The 21,732-nt window shown below is 32.9% G+C and overlaps 1 protein-coding gene across 1 annotated transcript in view; it reads left to right on the forward strand.

The window, feature by feature from the left end:
- LOC111511192 (bridge-like lipid transfer protein family member 3B) overlaps nt 1–21,732 on the forward strand; it is a 119,937-nt gene that overhangs the window by 9,117 nt on the left and 89,088 nt on the right. Inside the window, exons 2-4 of the mRNA XM_074177051.1 lie at nt 6,308–6,509; nt 12,208–12,399; nt 16,387–16,612. Coding sequence (XP_074033152.1) covers nt 6,308–6,509; nt 12,208–12,399; nt 16,387–16,612 — 620 coding nt within the window. The remainder of the gene's footprint in view (nt 1–6,307; nt 6,510–12,207; nt 12,400–16,386; nt 16,613–21,732) is intronic.

Here is a 21,732-nt window from a genome sequence, read left to right on the forward strand (position 1 = left end):
CATTCAAACCTCGCAACAAACGCCATACAAAACAAACATAATTTCCTCCCACCAGAGAACATAAAACTCATAAAATAAGTCAATAAGGGAAACCGTATGGACATTTGGGAAAACTTAAACATCCATAAATTTAACAGTCATAAATCACTTATCGAGGAACAAATACAAATCAAGACACAACAAGACCTAACATTCAATATATTAAACAAATCAATACACACTCCTAGAAACAGTAAACCTAGAGAAGATCCAATACAAAGAATAGTACCTGATGTAACCCAAATACAGGCAAATTTACCTAAAGAACCTGGAGTACCTGTATTGAGGTGTTCGGACCGTATAAAAGGACATACAACAGGATGACACGTTCAGTTTGAGTAGAGCCTAGATGATGATAGTACAACCTGTTTCTGTTCAAAAAAATCTGTTTAAAATCTGTTTTTTTCGTTAATCAGCTGTCGCCCCCATACGAACGACAACTCTCAGAAGTTGAGAAACTTGTGCGAGCTAAGGACTAACGAGGTCTTACCTTTAAACGTGTGATTCCTAACACGGTTGCAGAATCATCCCAGCTTTAACCAGATAAATTATCTCGAGAAAAATATCTGGTCGAGGCAGGAATCGAACTCACGGTCTTCCGATCGTGAGTCGTGCGCACTACCACCGCGGCCAATTCCACATATATATATATATATATATATATATATATATATATATATATATATATATATATATATATATATATATATATATTGATGCAACTAATTTTCCTTTATTTTGAGTATTTCAATATGAAATTCTACAAAAAGGATTCGAAGCTTTATATCTTCTATCAATTATCTGCGAGCGCTTTCGACAGTTGGTAGTACTGTCATCTTATGGCACTCCTCAAACTGAATTGGTCATCCTGTTGTATATAATAGGATATAACTACAACAAAACACAATTTCAAATGGCAATATACAGGAAACCTACACAAACAAGCTCCACCATACCCGCAAGTTCAAACCATCCACCATCACACAAAATGGCTGCCTATAACGCATTCATATATAGAATGTTAAGGATACCACTCAGCAATGAAGCCCGAAACAAAGAACGGAAAATCATATACCAAATAGCGAACGAAAACGGATACACCCAAAAGACAATAGATAAACTAGAAAACTGAATCAAACAAAAAATGCAGAACAAGGATCAAGCCACCCCAACAGACAAAACAACACAACGATGGACAGCATTTACGTACGTAGGACACCAAACCAAAAAACTAACAAACATCTTCAAACCACTAAACATCATCATCACATACAAGCTGAACACGAAGATAACACAAAAAATAAACAACTATGAAAAAGAAGAAGACAAAGACCAAAACGGGATATACAGTATACAATGCTCGGACTGCAACAAATTCTATATCGGCCAAACCAAGAAAAAACTGATCCAAAGGTACAATGAGCACAAAAAGGCATACATAAATCCAACAGTATATAAATCAAACCTTGCAACACACGCCATACAAAACAAACATAATTTCCCCCCACCAGAGAACATAAAACTAATAAAACAAATCAACAAGGGAAACCGCATGGACATTTGGGAAAACTTGAACATCCATAAATTCAACAGTCATAAATCACTTATCGAGGAACAAGTACAAATCAAAACACAACAAGATCTCACATTCAATATATTAAACAAAACCATACACATTCCTAGAGAAGATCTAACACGAAGAAGAGTACCTGATGCAGAACAAATTCAGGCAAATTTACCTAAAGTACCTCTGACCGTATAAAGAGACAGACAACAGGATGACTAGTTCAGTTTGAGGAGTGCCAGAAGATGACAGTACTACCAACTGTCGAAAGCGCTCGCAGATACTTGATAGAAGATATATATATATATATATATATATATATATATATATATATATATATATATATATATATATATATATATATATATTTTTCAATATTAAATTCTACAAAAAGGATTTGAAGCTTTATATCTTCTATTATTTATCTGCGAGCGCTTTCGACAGTTGGTAGTACTGTCATCATTTGGCACTCCTCAAACTGCCAGATGCCAGATGATGACAGTACTACCAACTGTCGAAAGCGCTCGCAGAAAATTTATAGAAGATATAAAGCTTCAGATCCTTTCTGTAGAATTTAATATTGAAATACTCAAAATAAAGGAAAATTAGTTGCATAAATATATATATATATATATATATATATATATATATATATATATATATATATATATATATATATATATATATATGGTATCTTGAGGTTGCAGTCAAGGTCAATGATGAAAACTCTTTGCTAGTTTGTCAAGCTTTCGGAAATGTTTATTTCCTTCTTCAGGACAATCAACATGAGATTAATATAAAAAATTAGCAGCAAATCGAAACGAAAAATATTTTGAAAATTAATTTTGACATGAATGAAAATTATTTGCTGCTAATTTTTTATACTAATCTCATGTTGATCGTCCTGAAGAAGGAAATAAACATTTCCGAAAGCTTGACAAACTAGCAAAGAATTTTCATCATTGACCTTGACTGCAACCTCAAGATACCATCTGATTAATTCATAGATTCATAGATAGGGTGTCCCATATAAAACTCCGCGGGCAAATATCTAAAAAATGAAAAAGAATATTCATATTTCGTGAAAGCAGATAATTTTGGTGTCAAAGGGTCCTCTTATTTACGACGTAGAGATCCAGCACTAGGCGTCATCCGTTAGGGCCATATAAAGCCATATAGACTGAATATGTGGTTTCAACAAGATGGGGCACCCAATATTTGGATGATACTTTTAATGAGAAATGGATTGAAAATAAGGGTCCAATACCATGGCCAGCTCGAAGTCCAGATATTACTCCACTAGATTTCTTTTTGTGGGGATATATCAAAGACTTAGTTTATATGCGACGTCCACAAAATGTAGAGGATTTGAAAAATAGTATCACAAATGTTTGTGCTTCCATAACGCGAGAGACGCTTTTAGCTGTTACGAATCGGGAATTACTAAAAAGATGCAATATGTGTATTCTACGTGAAGGGAGGCAGTTTGAACACTTACTAAAATGATTCTTGTTACCACTAATTGATTTCATTATCATCATGTTAGTTGAGTTATGGTCAAAGTAACATATTTTTTGGTAATTTGAAACATTTATTTCAATTTGTACAGAAATACGCAACTAGATAAAATTGAACAGACAATGAAACTGATGGATTCATTTTATTGAACTCGTATTATTGCATTCATTTTGACTTATTCATGACCCTCTTTATAATATGCAATAATAATAATAATAATATTATTATTGATTATTGGAGTCATTGGTGGAATGATGTCTTCTCTACTCTCGAATCTGAAAATCATTCCGGCTTGCCGCACTAAGGCAGAAATCTTAGCCGCACAGATGCAGAAGGCTGTCATTCTGGGCTCACTGCGCTTGCTCAGGGCACATGATTCTCGGACCCAATGATCACTTACCCCACGGTGTGGGGGATGGTCATTGGTTGATAATGCTGGCGCGCCCTCCCGAATGTATCGGGGCTTCGGGGGATAGGGCCTGACCAGCGCACACTACGGGAAAAAATAATAATAATAATAATAATAATTACATATCTTAAATCTACCAATCATAAAATTAACAAAACAGAAAAAACCACAAGGAAATGAATCCGCGCGTGGCATGAAATCTTTGTTCATCTAAAATACAAATGTTCTCCAGATCTGTTTAAATATGAAAGGATGTAAATCTAAACGATTCAATAACAAACCATATGAATTTTTGTTTGAACATTTAACGTAAACATCATAAAAATACAAATATTCTCTAATTTTGTTTAAATAGAAAAACATACAAATCTAAAAATTAATAATACTAGAAGATTTAAAATTCAAACCAAAGACTAAACAATTTGAAGTGGAATAAGATTATAAAAGCTTTAGTCAACTCACACTTCTAAAATATTAAATTTCATATCAGATTAAAGGAAAATTTTGGCCTTAATTTGGCCAATAATTACATCAGAAAATTACATCTACAGATAATATTATGAGAAAGTGAACAGTCAAAATCACTTTTCAGTGGATGACGCCTATTGCTGGATCTCTTCGCAAATAAGAGGACCTTTTGACATCAAAATCATCTGCCTTCACGAAATATGGATAATCTCTCTCATTTTTCAGATATTTGCCCGAAGAGTTTTATGTGGGACACCCTGTATATATATGAGATGTGTCTCTACGTTTATTAGAATAGAGAAAAATTTAGGGCAAACCAACACTACCACTCACACGCAACTAGAGCTAGAAGGTTTCTGATAGCGAAGCCCCACCGAACCTCTCTTTATCAGAACAGTCACCTATACCTCGGATCTAAACTATATAACAAGCTAGATGTTTCTATTAAGGATTCAATGAATATCTGCATAGTCAAAAGACAAAAAAAATATCTCAGTGAAAGAAATTGCTACACCGTTGACGAGATTTAATAGCTACTCTCAATAAATAATTTTTAGTTAATTATCGTTATATGTCTAGATTAGTATCTGTCATGTTTTGTTGTTTTATATCAACTTTTTTTTTGTCTTACACAGACGTCTTCCTTGTTACTGTATATAAATGTTAATTATAATGCTTTCATACTGCTCAACAAGTGAAATAAAGTGTCATTGCTTTTCGAGTTTGAAAGCCGTGGATTTTTGGAATTTCTTCCTGACGTTTCGCTGGCGCGAGTAGCTAGCTTCTTCAGAGGTTTAACCATCATGGCTTCCTGTCCGATGACTACCTTTTAGGCTTTGTAAAGCGTATTTTTGCCTTGTCAGGTAATCCGTTGTATTTGTACCTTTATTCGTACCTGCACTCGAACCTGGAGCATTAACAATCTTGCTGCCTGTTGTCCTGTTCGTTATTCTCGAATCCCTTAAAATGGGGTTCCATATTTGATTGAGGTTCACCGCTTCTTCTTTTCTGTTAAAATTATCCGTGTGTTTGTGGATATCTATTGCCTCCCGTACCAGTCGGCTATGGTATCCCTGGTTGGGGGCAATTAGTTCTGTGTTTTCAAACAAGATTCTGTGGTCTCCTTCACTCAGTGCGTGTTCTGCCACAGCTGACTTGTCTATTTGGCCTAGTCTGCAGTTCCTTTTATGCTCTTTTAGTCTTGTTCCCATGGATCGTTTGGTGGTTCCGACGAAAAAGGATCGGATGGTTGCACGCTCATATCTACCGTTTATCCCTAGGGTTACGGATAGAATTGGAAAACTATTGGGCAAACACGACATCGAAACAGTCTTCAAACCCACGAGGAAGATTCAACAAAGCCTCAGGTCGGCTAAAGACAAAAGAGACCCATTATCAGCGGCAGGGGTCTATCGCATACCGCGCACTTGTGGAAAGGTATATTTCGGAACCACCAAACGATCCATGGGAACAAGACTAAAAGAGCATAAAAGGAACTGCAGACTAGGCCAAACAGACAAGTCAGCTGTGGCAGAACACGCACTGAGTGAAGGAGACCACAGAATCTTGTTTGAAAACACAGAACGAATAACATAGCCGACTGGTACGGGAGGCAATAGAGATCCACAATCATACGGATAATTTTAACAGAAAAGAAGAAGCGGTGAACCTCAATCAAATTTTATGAATTCGAGAATAACGAACAGGACAACAGGCAGCAAGATTGTTAATGCTTCAGGTTCAAGTGCAGGTACGAATACAAGTACAAATGCAGGTACAACTACAGGTACAAATGCAGGTACAAATACAACGGATTACCTGACAAGGCATAAATACGCTTTACGAAGCCTAAAAGGTAGTCATCGGACAGCAAGCCATGATGGTTAAACCTCTGAAGAAGCTAGCCACTCGCGCCAGCGAAACGTCAGGAAGAAATTCCAAAAATCCACGGCTTTCAAACTCGAAAAGCAATGACACTGAAAACCTCAGCCGTGAAAGTCTAAACCATTTTGTCAAGTGAAATAAATATTATAATTATTATTATTATATTCACCTATAGTATTTGGATTAAGGTTTGGTCGTGTCTATAAAATGTAAATTTTCTTGAGACAACTAAAAATAAAATGAAATTGAAAACTAAATCCAGCAATTAAGATATACTCACTCTGGAGAGAACCCAGCGATTACTGCCTAGTTGTTTGTTACTATCTTTATTTACTCAAAAGTATTATTTGTGATCTATGTAATAGGGTAAAAATTATACATGTAATATTTCATTTAATGAAAAGTATTTATCATTCATTTTTTAGATTTACAAAAAACCTGTCGGCAGATAAAATCAATATAAGCACATTCAAGGGTGAAGGAGAACTTTCCAATTTAGAACTAGATGAAATTGTTTTGACAGATTTACTAGAATTGCCGTGTTGGTTGAGGTTGACTCAAGCTTGGTGCAATAAGGTATATTTTAGAATACCATGGACGAAATTGAAGAGTGTTCCTATATGTTTGGTAAGTTACTAACAGTAATGTTTTCAGAATGAATATTTTAATCAAATGTTTTCTGTCAAGAGACTGCTGAAGATTTTAAGATCAGGTTGGTTGAGGTCTTCGAAGTAAAATGCTGCTCTAGATATTATTATTTATAAATGGGTAACCTTTGTTGGAATTAAAATACAAAAACATACATTATACTTACTAATCCTAATACTAATATTATATTAATATAAAAAATACATATGTTTAAAATTATAGTAAGAGATAAATAATATCTTGAAGCTGATATAAACTTCAATTTGAATGTTGCTCTAAATGTACTTAATCTATCTAAGCTATCAGGTAGATGATTTGCTTCCTTCATCACTCTAGGAATTGTGCAAAAATAGCCTTAATATTTTGAAAGAAAACAGACACTAAACAACTAAAAATTTCTCGAGTTTTGCTACATCAAAATTTGATTTTTTAGTACTGCTAAACAATCAATTTTATTTGATATCGAACAGTTTCTTACATTTAATGTAAAGTTGGGATTTAAGGGTAATTTCACAAATAAAAGTTCTGAAAGTTTTTTTTTATCATTTCCTATTAGAATATGAATTGTTTCCAGATTGGTCGAGACCAAATGAACAGGTCTATCAAACATTGGTAGGTACATTTTCCACTTAATACACCTATCAGAATTGATGTAATTGTGACTAATTCAAAGAAAATAATAAACATTTTGTCTTTTAAAGGGTACTTGTGAAAGGGTGGGGTTGTAGGAAACGTCCTGACAAATTATCAAAATTTGATTTGTTTACTAACCTACAAAATACATGTTGGAGATTTAGGCTAGGTCAATATGTGATGTGAATGAAGGACAACTTGTTGCCTGACGAGTGAGCACTGATGATGACGAAAGTCGAAAGCACTTTACAATAAGATTTTACAATTATATTACTTCTATAAAAAAAATTCTTCGATTCATTCATTACAGCAAGTGTATTCAGCTTCCCTAATTCATTCAGTACAGGTTTAGACAAGGAAAATCACCGAAATTGCAATTAAAGTATTATGCACTAAAATCTATCAATATCTGAATAGTATTTATTTAAAATAAAAGGGGTATATATTAGTAGAGGTTAATTTTCGGGAAAGAAAAGTTTTGGCTGTCTACTTCTCCATCTTGATACAAAAAAATGTGGGAATCTTCCAAAGAAATGAAGAAAGCAATCATTTTCAAAAAAGTAACTTCAAACAAAGATATGTATATCATGCAAAGAATTTTCTTATTGATTCGGCCATTACTTGATGAAGATCCATAGTAATTTCAAAAACTACACCTCACGATTTGATCTCCACAAACTTTATTTGAAAAAATATAATCACATGTGTATACACTTGAAAAAGCTACTGTGCTAGCGAAACATGTCATTATATTTTTTCAAATAAAGTTTGTGGAGATCAAATCGTGAGGTGTAGTTTTTGAAATCATACAAAGAAGTAACTTTCATACACGAAATGGAACAATAAGCCCTCTCAAAACAGGTACTTTCATATAAACATTGAATTACATAAAAGAAAAAAAATCGAATTAAATACTTTTATATGAACACTGAATTATACAAAAACCGCTATTCTCTATTCAGTTTGTATTCCAAACTTTCGTTATGGAATTGAATCAGATATCATTCACATGATTCCTACACAATATAGTGAATGAAAGAGGTAAAATTTCACTTACATGAAACACTGTCATCCTCACTGGTATCTGTTATACAGATTTGGTACTGAAGAGCTAATAAGGTAAGTGTCTTACGACGAAACATCGGATGTCTACCAGTGAGATGAAACAAGTGTCTCATTCCGAAACTTTGAAGTACACCATTGAAGAAGAAAGTATTTTATTTAAGTATGAATGATATCTATTTTAATTTCATAACAAATGCTTGTAGTACAAACTGAAGTTTTTTTGAAAGAAAAGTCTATGTATGATATATATAATTTTCAATAAATTGATGGATGTAGCCGTTACTATGTGGTAGAAGATCATGATGAAAAGAGAAATGAAAATTTCTATGTTTTTTACCACTTTTAAAAGTGGTAAAAAACATAGAAATTTTCATTTCTCTTTTCATATATAATTTTATAAAAAGTTTTTATTTTAGTAATTTTCTTTCTTTTTTCCATTGAAAGTGACCCACATTTTTGAATAATAACCATATACCATATCTTATGTATTTAGACATCTAGTGAATGTTTTGAAATCTAACTAATTCAAAAATTTATCAATTTTTCTATATTCGTATCTCTTATTGGTTGAGTGGACTTGACTTATGTTATCATCACTTCTATCACGTGATTTGGCCTTCCAAACCTCATTCGTCAATGATCAAGTTCACGTTGCCAGATGTCACCAGCATTCCAGAAACAGTTGATTTTGCTTCACCTCTCAAACTTTTTTGCAGTTAGACTAAGATTTCGTCGTTGGAGTAGCCACATGTTTTTGTGATTTGTTGGTAACCAATCCTCAGGATTTCCATCAAAAACTGGAATTTCTGTATTAACAATTGGAAAAGCGACTGTCAACAATTAATATCAAAACTTAATTCATTGAAGTTTCTCTTCATCAATTTACGAACAGTTTTAACAAAGAGTCAACTGCTAAATATATATTATGCTCAAGTAGAATCAAGACTTAGGTATGGTATCTGTTTCTGGGGTGGTTCCACCACAGCAGGAAATGTTTTTATAGCACAAAAGCGAATTCTGAGGTGCATAGCAAATTGTTCTAATAGAGAATCATGCAAGGCACTTTTTAATGAGTACGGCGTTTTAACTTTAACATCGGTTTATATTTTTGAACTATGTATGTATGTGTTCAAAAATAAATCAAGATTTACAACAAATGTAAAACTTCACCAACATGATACTAGAATCAAGAACCATTTTCACTTGCCATTAGCTAGATTCAAAGTAACATCATGTGGACCAGAATACATAGGTCCAAAGATATATAATCACCTTCCAGATTATTTAAAAGCCTTGAACAGTTTTTCTCTGTTCAAGAAATCATTAAAAAAATATTTATTAGAAAAATGTTTTTATGCTTTGCAGGAATTCCTTCAATAATGCATAGTCATCTTAGTTTTAGAGCATGTATTGTATTGACACTTAGTACACAATTTTATTGTCCTACTGGAAATAAAGAATTATTATTATTATTATTAACAAAAGTATCTGATCATTAGCTGGTTGTGACCAGATGAAGCAATATTCTGGATTATATTGGATATTGTTTGGCATAGCAGTTGTATGTCATCTCGACGGGTTTTCAGGACAAATTGTTGTTCTTCTTTATTAGTAGACTATTTCTCTTAAACATCGGGGTGACCTTTCCACATTTTAATAGATTTGGGAAAGATGTGATGAATTCACAAAATAAACGACAATTCTTCTATACATCTCAACACATTTTTCAGTAAAGAACGAGGTATTTCATCTGGGCCACTTGGTCGTTTATTTTTAATTCATAATAAATTGAAGTTATTCGAAAAAAAGTTCAAGAACCATCCATTTTTTTGAAAAATTACATTTATCAATATTTCATTGTTTCAACAATTTTAACAGGAGCTGGTTTAAAACAGTTGTTAAACATTTCGATTATTTGAAACTAATATTATCATGTTCAATAACTGTTTTCACGGAATTTAAATTTCTGTTTAAATCTGTTTAAAATCTGTTTTTCCGTTAATCAGCTGTCGCCCCCATACGAACGACAACTCTCAGAAATTGTGAAACTTGTGCGAGCTAAGAACTAACGAGGTCTTACCTTTTAACGTGTGATTCCTAACACGGTTGCAGAATCATCCCAGCTTCAACCAGATAAATTCTCTCGTGAAAAATATCTGGTCGAGGCAGGAATCGAACCCACGGTCTTCCGATCGTGAGTCGGGCGCACTACTACCGCGGCCAATTCCACATCTGAAGTTCTCTGTAATTTCAAATACTAAATTTCATGTTGCTTCATGTTTACTATCAATGTTGAAAATAAAATTTTGATATCTCGCTTGGCCGCTTCAGTCTGAATTTGTCTGATTTTTTGCATTTAGATATCCATTTTTCTTTTTTGGGAAAGTTTTTGATATAGTTTAGTTGTTTAAGATAGTTGCTGCACTCTCTTATCTCACAATTCACCCATTTTCTTGGATTTGATACACATACTTAATTTCTCAGAGGAAAATTAACGTCAGAATAGTATTTAAATATACTATGAAAATAATTACATGCTGAGTTTACAAACTTGTTTTATTTTCTTTTAAAAGTTCTTGTTTGAAATTATATGAAGATAAATCATCAGAAGACCTTTAAATACATGCTCTTCATTTTGGCTGTGTTGAGTTTATTTCAAATCAGAATTGACCTATGATCAGACTTGATGTTGTCCAAAACTAAATTTTAATCATCACTGACATCAAAATTGATGAATCAACATGGTGTATCTATTGTTTTAACTGGTTTTACTTTATTTTTGTTAATTCTAGTGGGCCATTTGACTTTCGGTTTGAAATTGAATTCACTCAAGATCTTATATAGAATTTCCATGCAAACAGATAAATCTGACGGAGTACGATAGCAGACTGAAACGATAGTATATCTTTTATAATTTTTATGGCTACTCCACGAGCTTCTATGTTTTTAAAACAAAATCCTTTTTGTCAATCATAATTTGGTTTACGAAAGAATTAGCTATTTCATATTCATCAATTTTTGTATTAACAATTTTTTTGAGAAAAATTTCAATCAAACAAAAAGTATCCAAATATTCAAAAACAGTTAAACATATAAATAATCGATCAGGTTTCAGATGATTCAGTCCCTGCACTTACAAACAGTAGCACTTTGGGGATTATTAAACACTGAAGTATTGATTTTGTATTGTATTATATTGGTTTCAATCTGGAATAAGTAGACGTTTTGAAATCAATGTAACCCATATGTTCTGTTCGCGTCGTAATATTTGTTTCAGCTATGTAGACATTGGAGATTCGTAAACCATTCATATGTTTGGAAGCTGTGCTGTCTGCTACAAACCGACATCTTCATAACCCTCTATGCATATATTGATTTCTTCTGCAATGAAGACCTGGAATTTGTGTTCTTGCTTATTTTTCTCAGCGCTGTATTATTTTTGATCTTTTTCAACATTCTGCTCGCATATGACTTGTTTTTTTGCTAAACGTAACAAAATAGTTTTGATTCCTTTCTAATTTGAGGTATTAAAAGAATTACTATTGCTTTGAAAACTGGGACTAGGTTTATTTATGTTGACCACTGCAAAATTAATTTCATTGCTTCGGTTCAAATGTAATTATTTTTTCAATAATCTTGTGACGAGATTATCGAAAGTATGTTTTCTTCAATATGTTGACCGATTCTATCAGTACTGTTCATTATTCCTCGTGTATTATATCGAAAATTGCTCACATTGAAAATGCGTCTTAAAAAATATCACTTATTTATTTGACAACTCTGACATTGATTACTTACAGCGTGTAACATAAGTACGTCAAAATATTCAAGTGACGTATTCTTAAGACAATTTTAAGAAAAAAAATATATAAATTTGTGTTCGGAAATGCTTCGTTTCAGAAATACAGGATGTTGATATTGATTTTTTTTATTCGTTTTTCAAAAATAACTTTTGCATTTATTCACACTTTTGTTTTAGAATTTGGATGAAGTATACATCACTCTTGAAACATGTGAAGAACTTCGAGTTTCGTCGACCTCACCCAGACCCAATTATGGAGGAGTACCTAGCAAATATAGCTTCATTCACAAAGTAATTGATGGAATAACTGTTGGAATAAATACAGTGAACATAGTATTCAATAGTCCAGCATTTACTGCATCAGTTCAGGTAACTTAAATAATATTGATATTATTAATAACACTCTTCTGTCAAAATTTAGATTAGTTTCGAATGACATAAAGAAAAAAGGGAGAGGAACTTTCAATACTGTTTCATATTTGTTATAATCTGATATAAACCAATTTGGAATGCGACGTTTCGTTCATTGGATGTCATCATCAACTCCTTCTTTTTTTTTGAATAAGGACCCTCAGTTTTTTTTCCTCGATTTTTGTAGCCATATGATACAGACATAAGGCGGAATCATGATTGAAGTAAACATAATCCAGGTTGGTAGGCTGTGGTCCAATGGAATCCGAAGAACCAAACTTTTCATCTGCTACCGCAGTAGACATCATCAGTACATGCATTGACTACGTGGACGAAGTCATATCTCAATGTCTCAGCAATGACTTACAGGCGAGCTACGTGCTCACTCACTCATTTATAATTTCAAGGGTGATGGGTATGGTGGTGATGCCGATGATGGTGACATAGTGGCGGCGATGGCGGAGTGTTTATACAAATGCTCACTTCTGATTGGTCCATACTTTTGCTGTAACTTCAACATTTTTTTTTTCAGTTCAGGATGTAATTTGCCCTTACATATTTTTATTGAAATCCATTTAGGTACATGCAATGGCAGCTATTCATCAAATAGCAAATTGCGTGGGATGTTAGTGGGCTTCAGCTCACATGCGGTTTTTAATGGTTTAAAACGTATTGGAAAGGTCAATAGAAAAGTGGGCGACCCACGATTTGAACGATCAACACATTTCAAGGTCTGTTTTTTTTGCAACCAAAATAATGCATAAAAAAATAATGCGAAAAAAGACCACAGTTACTGTATGGTGGTCAGCGGCTGGTGTAAATCACTATAACTTTCTGCAAGGAGCCCAAACCATCACAGCAGAGTCCTGTGATGGTTTGGCCTGGAAATCGAAGAAATGTACCGAACATTGCCTCAGCAGCAATGGTCAACAGAAGAGGTTCGATCCTGCTCCACGACATAGCGCATCCGCACGTTTTACAAATTCCTATAATTAAACGAATTGAGCGTTAGAAGTTCTGCCTCATGTAGAAAGCCAAAACCTTTCTTTATCAAAAAATATCTCTCCTAAAAATATACCTCTTTCGAATTTCACTGAGGTATTACAATTTAAAAACGAACAAAACTCTTGTAACAACCTAATAATAGTAATCATATATCCATTGTTTGGTCATACAAAATTGTAAATATATATCATTGAACAAAATCTTCTATTGAGGCATTACCATTTTGCACCATGATTTTGGTGTAAAAATAATCATTCAATCAATGAAAATTGAAAAAAGAATAAAAATAAATCTGGCCTGGTAACTGGATTATCCGGTAGTTCAACTCTTTTCAAATATATATCTTTAGCACGATTGTGTGTCAGTTTCTTTGAGACAAAGCAAATCTTTTCTGCGAGCAGTGTGTGTTCACTGTATGCAGTCTAATACATTGATCATCAATCAATGAGCCATGTGGTTTTCAAATAGATTAATATGGACTAATAACCCATTTCGATAATGCAAAATATTGAATCAATAATGCAATCTAAAAGTTTTCACAATTTCAACATAGCATAGAATACGAGAATAAATTTCCATCAAGAATATTTTAAAGCACCACAGGAAAATATGAAATAGTGACAAATGAAATTACTACCCTTGAAATGAAAGGTAAGCCCAAAATAAAACGACAAAACTGTTAGGGATGAGAATATAGTTCTTTAAAAAAATATAGTTTTGAATCTCTTTTCAAAGGTCAAAAATATCTGTTCTCAAAGTAATGGTAGGCGGCGTAGGATATTTGAAGGAAAGCAGGAATCCAACACCAGACCGATCTTCATTATTAGAAATGTGTTTTCTTGATGAACTTCTAATCCTTATCACACAACATATAAACTTGATGAGAATTTTTTCAACACTACCTCTCTCCTTGAATTAAAATTCGTGAACCCGCTAAATTTTGAGAGTGCTCATGGTTGCCTATCGTGAGGTACCACTGACGTTCTCACTAGCAATACTTGATGTAAATATACAGAAAAAATGAAAAATAAATTTTACAAATTTAATTTAGCATTTTGATTATTACTATCCAAAATTGTCTTCGGATGATGGCTGACCTATTCCTGTTATTCATGATTATTTATAGGTCACTTGTGCACTTTTACTGCTCCTCACTCTCCTCTCCCTTTTATCGACTAACGGTTCAGTGCAATGCAGACTACTTTCCCTCCCTCTTGATTAGTGGAAAACACTACTCATAGTTTCTGTATGTTCCTTCGACCACTGACACATGATGTTATTATGGGTCAATTTTCTCAGAGTTGCTGAAAGATTAGCTATGCATTTTCCAACAAATTTTACTGTACCCAGAAATCTCATTAGTTCAGATTTATTCTGTAGATCTGGCTTTAACCCTAAGATGAATTAGATTTGGTTTTTTTTTGGAAAATTTTGTATTTCAATCAAAATAAGTCTGAAGACGGTATCTATGAAAAACATATGTTTAAGAAAATTAATATTTCGAAATGGTATCTCCAAACATTCTTCTCTCCCTACGTACCTACACAGCAGGTTCTGGAAAATACCTGCTAGAAAACATGTGGTCCTGCTGCTGGACGAAAGAGAAACATTGCAAGACTAACCTCTGTGAGGTATCTTGCATGAATGTCTGTCGGATATAATTCAGTGTCCATCGTGGTATTAGCTGGAAAGTAGTTGTTTTCTGGCAGGCATTTACCAGAACCTACTGTGTAGGTACGTTAGGAGATAAGAGAATTTTTTCAAGATTTCATTTTGAAATATTCATTTTTTTATTAGATATATTTTAAAGTTTTTTCCGAAACTATTTATCATGTTCTTCAGTATCCTGTAATGAACAAAACATTAAAATACATACATACCCATACCTTTAATACTCCTGAAAATTTCTTGATTTTTCGTCTGGGATGCTTCTGAAGTTGAACAAATTCAAAAAGGTAGGAGAAGATACTGATAATGTCTAAAAGATTTTTATGTAGACATATTTCATATCAAAAACAAAAAAAATTGCAACTGATCTGCAAGAAATGTCATCATCTGCTAGTATAGGAAGATACTCACATTGTATTGCAGTTAAAGTTGTTTATTGAATATCAGATAGGGATTTTTCTGGGAGGGCTAACGTTATAAATATGTTTTTCATAGAACACTAAGGTTACAAAAAGGGTCAGTAAAATTAATGAATAAAAATTTTTGGCAGGGTAGGTTGGAGTATAGTTGTTGGAATATTGTTATTATGAAAGAGTAAGTTTAATTCAGAAACACAGAAATAAATTTAAAAAATTAAAGGCCCCCTCATGCGTACCACCTTCTAGGGTACATATGTAAATTGTAATTATATAAATAATAAATTCGACACCAACAATCAAGTTCATACATTCAATCACTATCATTCTAAACGAGATGAAATAAGTACAAAATAGTAATCTTGTTCAATTATTTTGTAAGTAGAAATCATAAATGTTTCCTTCGCATTAATTTTTAGTAATATTTAATATTATGTAACGAATTATGTTTTTAACCTTTTAACTTCAATTTTGTACTAGTTTTAAGATTTTAAACCTGAAGATGACAGGTACAATATCGAAACATCGTTGATTAAAAATACATAGACTGAATAAGACTCTTATTCCAAGAAATTGAAGAAAAAAAATTGTGGTCACCCTACTGTTAATACAATGTCCTATCAATTTTTTTTTCTAATTTCAGGTTTCAAATTCGTATTTTCTACAGACGAATAAATCCATACTTGTCATCCATATTTCAAAAAACAAGTGATTTTTTCATATTCACATTTCGAACCTAAATATTCCTCCAACACTTGATATACTAATAAGAAAACTAATAGAATAGAAAAGAAAATAATTAATTATATTTTGATAAAAGTACAATGACATTATATATTTTTTTTTGTTATTTCAGATAACAAGAATTTTGGTGGAGTCTAAAACGCCAAAATTTACTCAGTCAGATTTGAGAATGACACGTTTGAAAAACCAAGAGAAGGGCCAACTCTTAATATTCAAAGAATTAGTTTGGCAAAATATGAGAATAGAAGCAAAGTCTACTGTTGATAAGGATTTGACACCTCTGAGGCTTCTGACTAACCAGGCCAGATGCAGAATAGTGATGAAAAAAAGACTTTCAGGTAGGATGATTTATTTCTGAAACAAATATTTGTGGTGGTTCAGAATTTGAAGTTAAATATTTGTAATGCGATATATCATAAAATAAAACCCCTCTAAGCAATAGAAATTTTGTCAAGTTCAGTTGCTGATTATAATTTTCCTAATTTGTTCTGAACTAGTAACTTCTAATTTATACTAGTTTTTGAAAAGTAGCAGGAACTCTTGTAATGAGAGTACAAATAGTCTAAATTAATTCCTAAACCCAACTTGATACATACATATAAAGACACCACCACCACCACAAACTAACCCATACAGACACAACTATCAATAACCATTTTAATCACTCTCATCAACATATGTTAGCAGCTTACCATGTCATTATCCACAGACTCATCAGAATCTCCACAGAGAAATTGAATTTTATAAAACACCTTTTAGAAAATAACCACTATTTTAACATGGACTACAACATATTACATATAGAAAATAAGGGACAAAAATTAAACCTGCTAGAATCTCTGGAAATCAAATAAACGCAAATATTCAAATTTTCTTTCAAACGATCAACAAGAAGTTATTCATTCACCATTATTCAACTTATTTAACAAGATTTAATCATTTATCTGATAAGTTTTGTCATTACCTACTGTTATATAAAAGACATTGTAGAATAGTTTGATGTAATAATATAATTATTTTCATGAATAGAGTTATACATAACAGAATCAACTTTTTTCAGTAATATTTCAATTGTTTCTGGCTTACAAATTGATTAACAAAGGGCTCTTTAAACGTGTGTTGAATGTGGTTTTCTGGTAACCGAAAACCTTCAGAATTTGAAACTTGTGTGAGCTGAAATGGGATCATTATTCTTGTTCATAGTTTTCATGCCACAGTTAGCTATTTCCAAAACAATTACAGACTTTTTGATTTCGATCACCTTGTCTTTTGAATTGCCCAACACCTGTTGAAGTGAATAAGCAATTTTTATATTCCGTTTTTAAAATATCAGACCCAACCCAACTTCATTCCTGCGTACTGACAGTAAATTTCATACAACATTCACTAATTTTACGCTTCCTGAATAATTTATCGACTATTTTTGAAGGATAACCATTGTCTCAGTTAAACTTGAATGAATCATAACATAATTCTCAATATCATATCTTTCTTTACCTGGAAGATACATAAGTATTCTATTTATGCAAGGCTTACACTGCGACAGGACGGGAATATGTCGGGAAGGGAACATGACGTGAAGTTTCGTTTCTCTTCCTATAGTTTATTATGAAGGTTGCGCACTAAGGAGGCAACGGACAGGCACATGCCACTCGAAGAGCGTAAACTTCCTGTGCCTGTCCCAGGCCATCCTCCCATCTCTGCTCCGTTCCTCCTCACGGCGTATGTTTGACCTTGGATTTTAGTGCTCTATAAAGACACTGCCTTCAGACGTCAACAATGCCCTGTATTGTTTGAATAAATTATATTACGATGTAAAAGTTGCAATTACAATATCCTCCTCACTGGATGAGGTATCAGAATCCGAAAGGGGAGTCTTTGTTAACAATACTAGTATCGAGATATTAAATACGAGAGGGAAAATCAGAGGAGGATCCGAGCAGGAAGGAAAGGAAGAAGGTGGGGAAACAGGATGTGGCATTTCGCCCTCCCATAGTGTGCGAAGGAGGCAAAGGACAGGCCACAACCTGTTATGTTCTCGTCCTGTTGCAGTGTGCATCTTGCTTTAGAAAGAAGAGTAGTTCAGTCATTTTTTATTATAGACAATAGAAAGAGCTGTCTGGAATAATTATTAAAGTACAGGTGTTACTATACATATCGAATTATAAATCCCTACTTTCAGTTTCATATTATGTAAATTTAATACTCGGAGACCTGTCGTAACTCTATACGAAGTCCTATATCTTACTTGTTTTACATTACTGCAAATTTTCTGCTAATTTCTACTCGATATATTACATGTTACATATATACGTTACAAGGCTCTACTCTACGTAAAGCCTTTATAATGATAGCATGACCAGCTGTCGAAAGAGTTGGCATATAATTGAATAGGAGTTATAAAGTTTCAAATCCTTTTTGTAACATATATTAATATTAAAATACTGAAAATAAAGGAAAATTAGTTGCATCATTCAATAAATACATATATATATATATATATATATATATATATATATATATATATATATATATATTAATGTAAGTCACAAAAAGGATTTGGAGCTTTATATTATATGCGAGCGCTTTCGATAGTTGGTCATACTATCATCATCTAGGCTCTACGACCGTGTGTATATATAGAAGAGTGGTTTTTCGGGGATTTGGCCTGTTTAGAATAAAATATTCGCGAAAGCTCGGGCAGCTAAAAAGAGATATATTTTTTTCAACACCAGAAATTGCTGTTTCGACCTGCCATAGGTCTCATCAGTGGTGCTAAGCTGTACCACAAATTAATTGCTGGACTCAACTACCCTTAAAGAACAAGACGAGGTGAGCAAAAAAAAATCTGTTTAAAATCTGTTTTTCCATTAATCAGCTGTCGCCCCCATACAAATGACAACTCTCAGAAATTCAGAAACTTGTGCGAGCTGAGGACTAATGAGGTCTTACCTTTTAACGTGTGATTCCTAACACGGTTGCAGAATCATCCTAGCTTCAACCAGATAAATTATCTCGAGAAAAATATCTGGTCGAGGCGGAAATCGAACCCACGGCCTTCCGATAGTGAGTCGGGCACACACCACCGCCGCAATTATATTTGAGTTCTCTGTCGATTCAATAGATGGCATCTTTGTAAGGGGAGATGTCATCCCCGTTACTTACTCAGGCTTGTTCTTCAAGTACAGTTAAGTCCAGCAATGCATTTCTGGTTCAGCCTAGCACCACTTCTATGGCAGGTCGAAAAAGTGTTGTCTGGTGTCGAATCATAAATGCATTGTGTTTGGGCTCTGTAGAAAATAACGAAACTTATTCTAAATGCACTGATTTCAATATGGCACAAGTAAACAAAATCCAACATTCCACTCCGGATTTGTTGAAAGATGTGCAGTTATGTATATTTCCGTTATTTCAAAAATGCAAGTTTCTTGTACTCTATTTGGTGGCAAAGAAATCTAGGGAGTTAACTTCTATGCATGAGCTACACTTATTTGGAAATTTCCAACATTTTTTTATATAAAGATGGAGAAGTAGAAAGCCAAAAGCTTTCTTTCACAAAAATTATTCTCTCAAAAAAATACCCCTTTCACCATAATCTGAGAAAAAACTATGGTATGAGGTCACATCATTTTCATTGGATACAAGCGAAAAAACAATTCCTTTCTTTTTTGCCATTGATAAATCTTTTGCAAATAAAATGTTATGTAAGCCATAGGTTTCAGGTTTTTCTAAATCATATAAATATAAATACCATATAAATATATACATATAAATACCGTTATTGATTCTGGCCAAGAAAATACAGGTAAATCAAAATCAAAATTTATTTTCCAAAATTTTCTTCAATAATTGGGCTCCAATAGTTGCAGCTAGTAATTCTATAGTAATTCCAATGCTCATAGTTTTCATTGGGGATACCCCGCATTTGGATTGTACTAGTTGCACCCCGATTTCATCTGATGTTTTTATTCTAATATAAAAAACAATTGTGTATGCTATCTGGCATTTCAGTATATTGAACAGTTGAGAAAAAACTTCTAACCGATTCAAAAACGCCACTTTTCAAATTACAATCTACTTTTTTATCCCAGTCGTTTTAGTTGAAAAAAAATCTGTATTAACATCAAGATATGACCCAAGGGTCACAAAGAAACAGACGAAGAAAATCCTATAGAATCGAAAACTTATGAGCCGCAGATAAAAAAGTATGCCTTGTTATTGAATATGTCTGTATGGCGCCACAATAATCCGAAAATATAAGAAGAGAGCCAGATTTTTATTCCAATTTTAGTCCTAGAACAAGTATCAAATTTGTGGGACTCACAAAATAAGTAATTTGAGTACTCCCAGCCTTTCAACTTAAATTATGCATAAATCATTGAATTGGTCGATTCTTCAATAAAGTATTATCTACGTAACAATTTACACTCATCACACAATTTATGACTTAGAAATGGTGCATGGATAATTGACTTGATCGGTAAGAGATATATGTTTAATGTCATAAGAAATACATCTTGTCGACAAACATTTTTCTGCAAAAAAAATAACTACTATAAATATTAATAAATTGTTAAGTAAATATATAAATGTACACAAATGAGCACATACACAAACAGTATTTTTGTTGAAGTGTAATCTTGTACATGGATAAGGCTATGATTGAGTAATTTTTGTATTCATGTAATTTTGTATAAATAAAAAACGATACAAATAGTATGTATGTATATATACTTATAGTTGAAGGACAGTCTTTGCTGACTAGTTAAGAATAAAATTTGGGAATTATCTTTGGGTGATCAGCAGAACGGAAGTGTACTCTTATAACACAAGTTATTCCAATATTTTGATAAAATTTATTATCATCTTCAGGGAAAAGTGTTAGTGAGGTTGGCCGTGTTGAAAAGAATGTTACATTTAAACAATTGAAACATGTCAATACAATAAACAAGTCATTAAATTAAAAGAGGTAGACACCTCACTAGATACAAAGAAGAATATTGAATTAAAATGTACTAAAAATCGTTATTTGTTTTAAAATTATGGATTACCGGTAAAAGCCATGTGGTTTAAGAACCATATATACATACATACGTACATACAAACATATATACACACATACATACACATGAATATTATTATGTGTTGATGTTATCCTCAAAAAATTCATTTAATGTATAGTAAGCCTTTTTGACCAGAATTGCCTTCTAGTTTCTCCTAAAAGATAGTAGCGTGACTTATTCTATTGAACTTTTAGGTAACTTGTTATACATTTTCACTCCATTATTTATAATTGAGTTCTTGTTGGGATAGAAACCTTTAATTGGCTAGCTAGTCTAGTATTATTATTGTGAGGCGGAGAAGTAAAGGTATCTTTGTTCTTGTGTATAAGGCATGCTTATTCAAGAATAAACAATGAAGTCACAGTTAAAATTAAAAACAGTGGCTTACAAGGATC

Source organism: Leptinotarsa decemlineata, unplaced genomic scaffold, assembly GCF_025532065.1.
Source record: "Leptinotarsa decemlineata unplaced genomic scaffold, Ldec_3_MD MMD2_tig00002159_RagTag_RagTag, whole genome shotgun sequence".
Classification (NCBI taxonomy): Eukaryota; Metazoa; Arthropoda; class Insecta; order Coleoptera; family Chrysomelidae; genus Leptinotarsa; species Leptinotarsa decemlineata.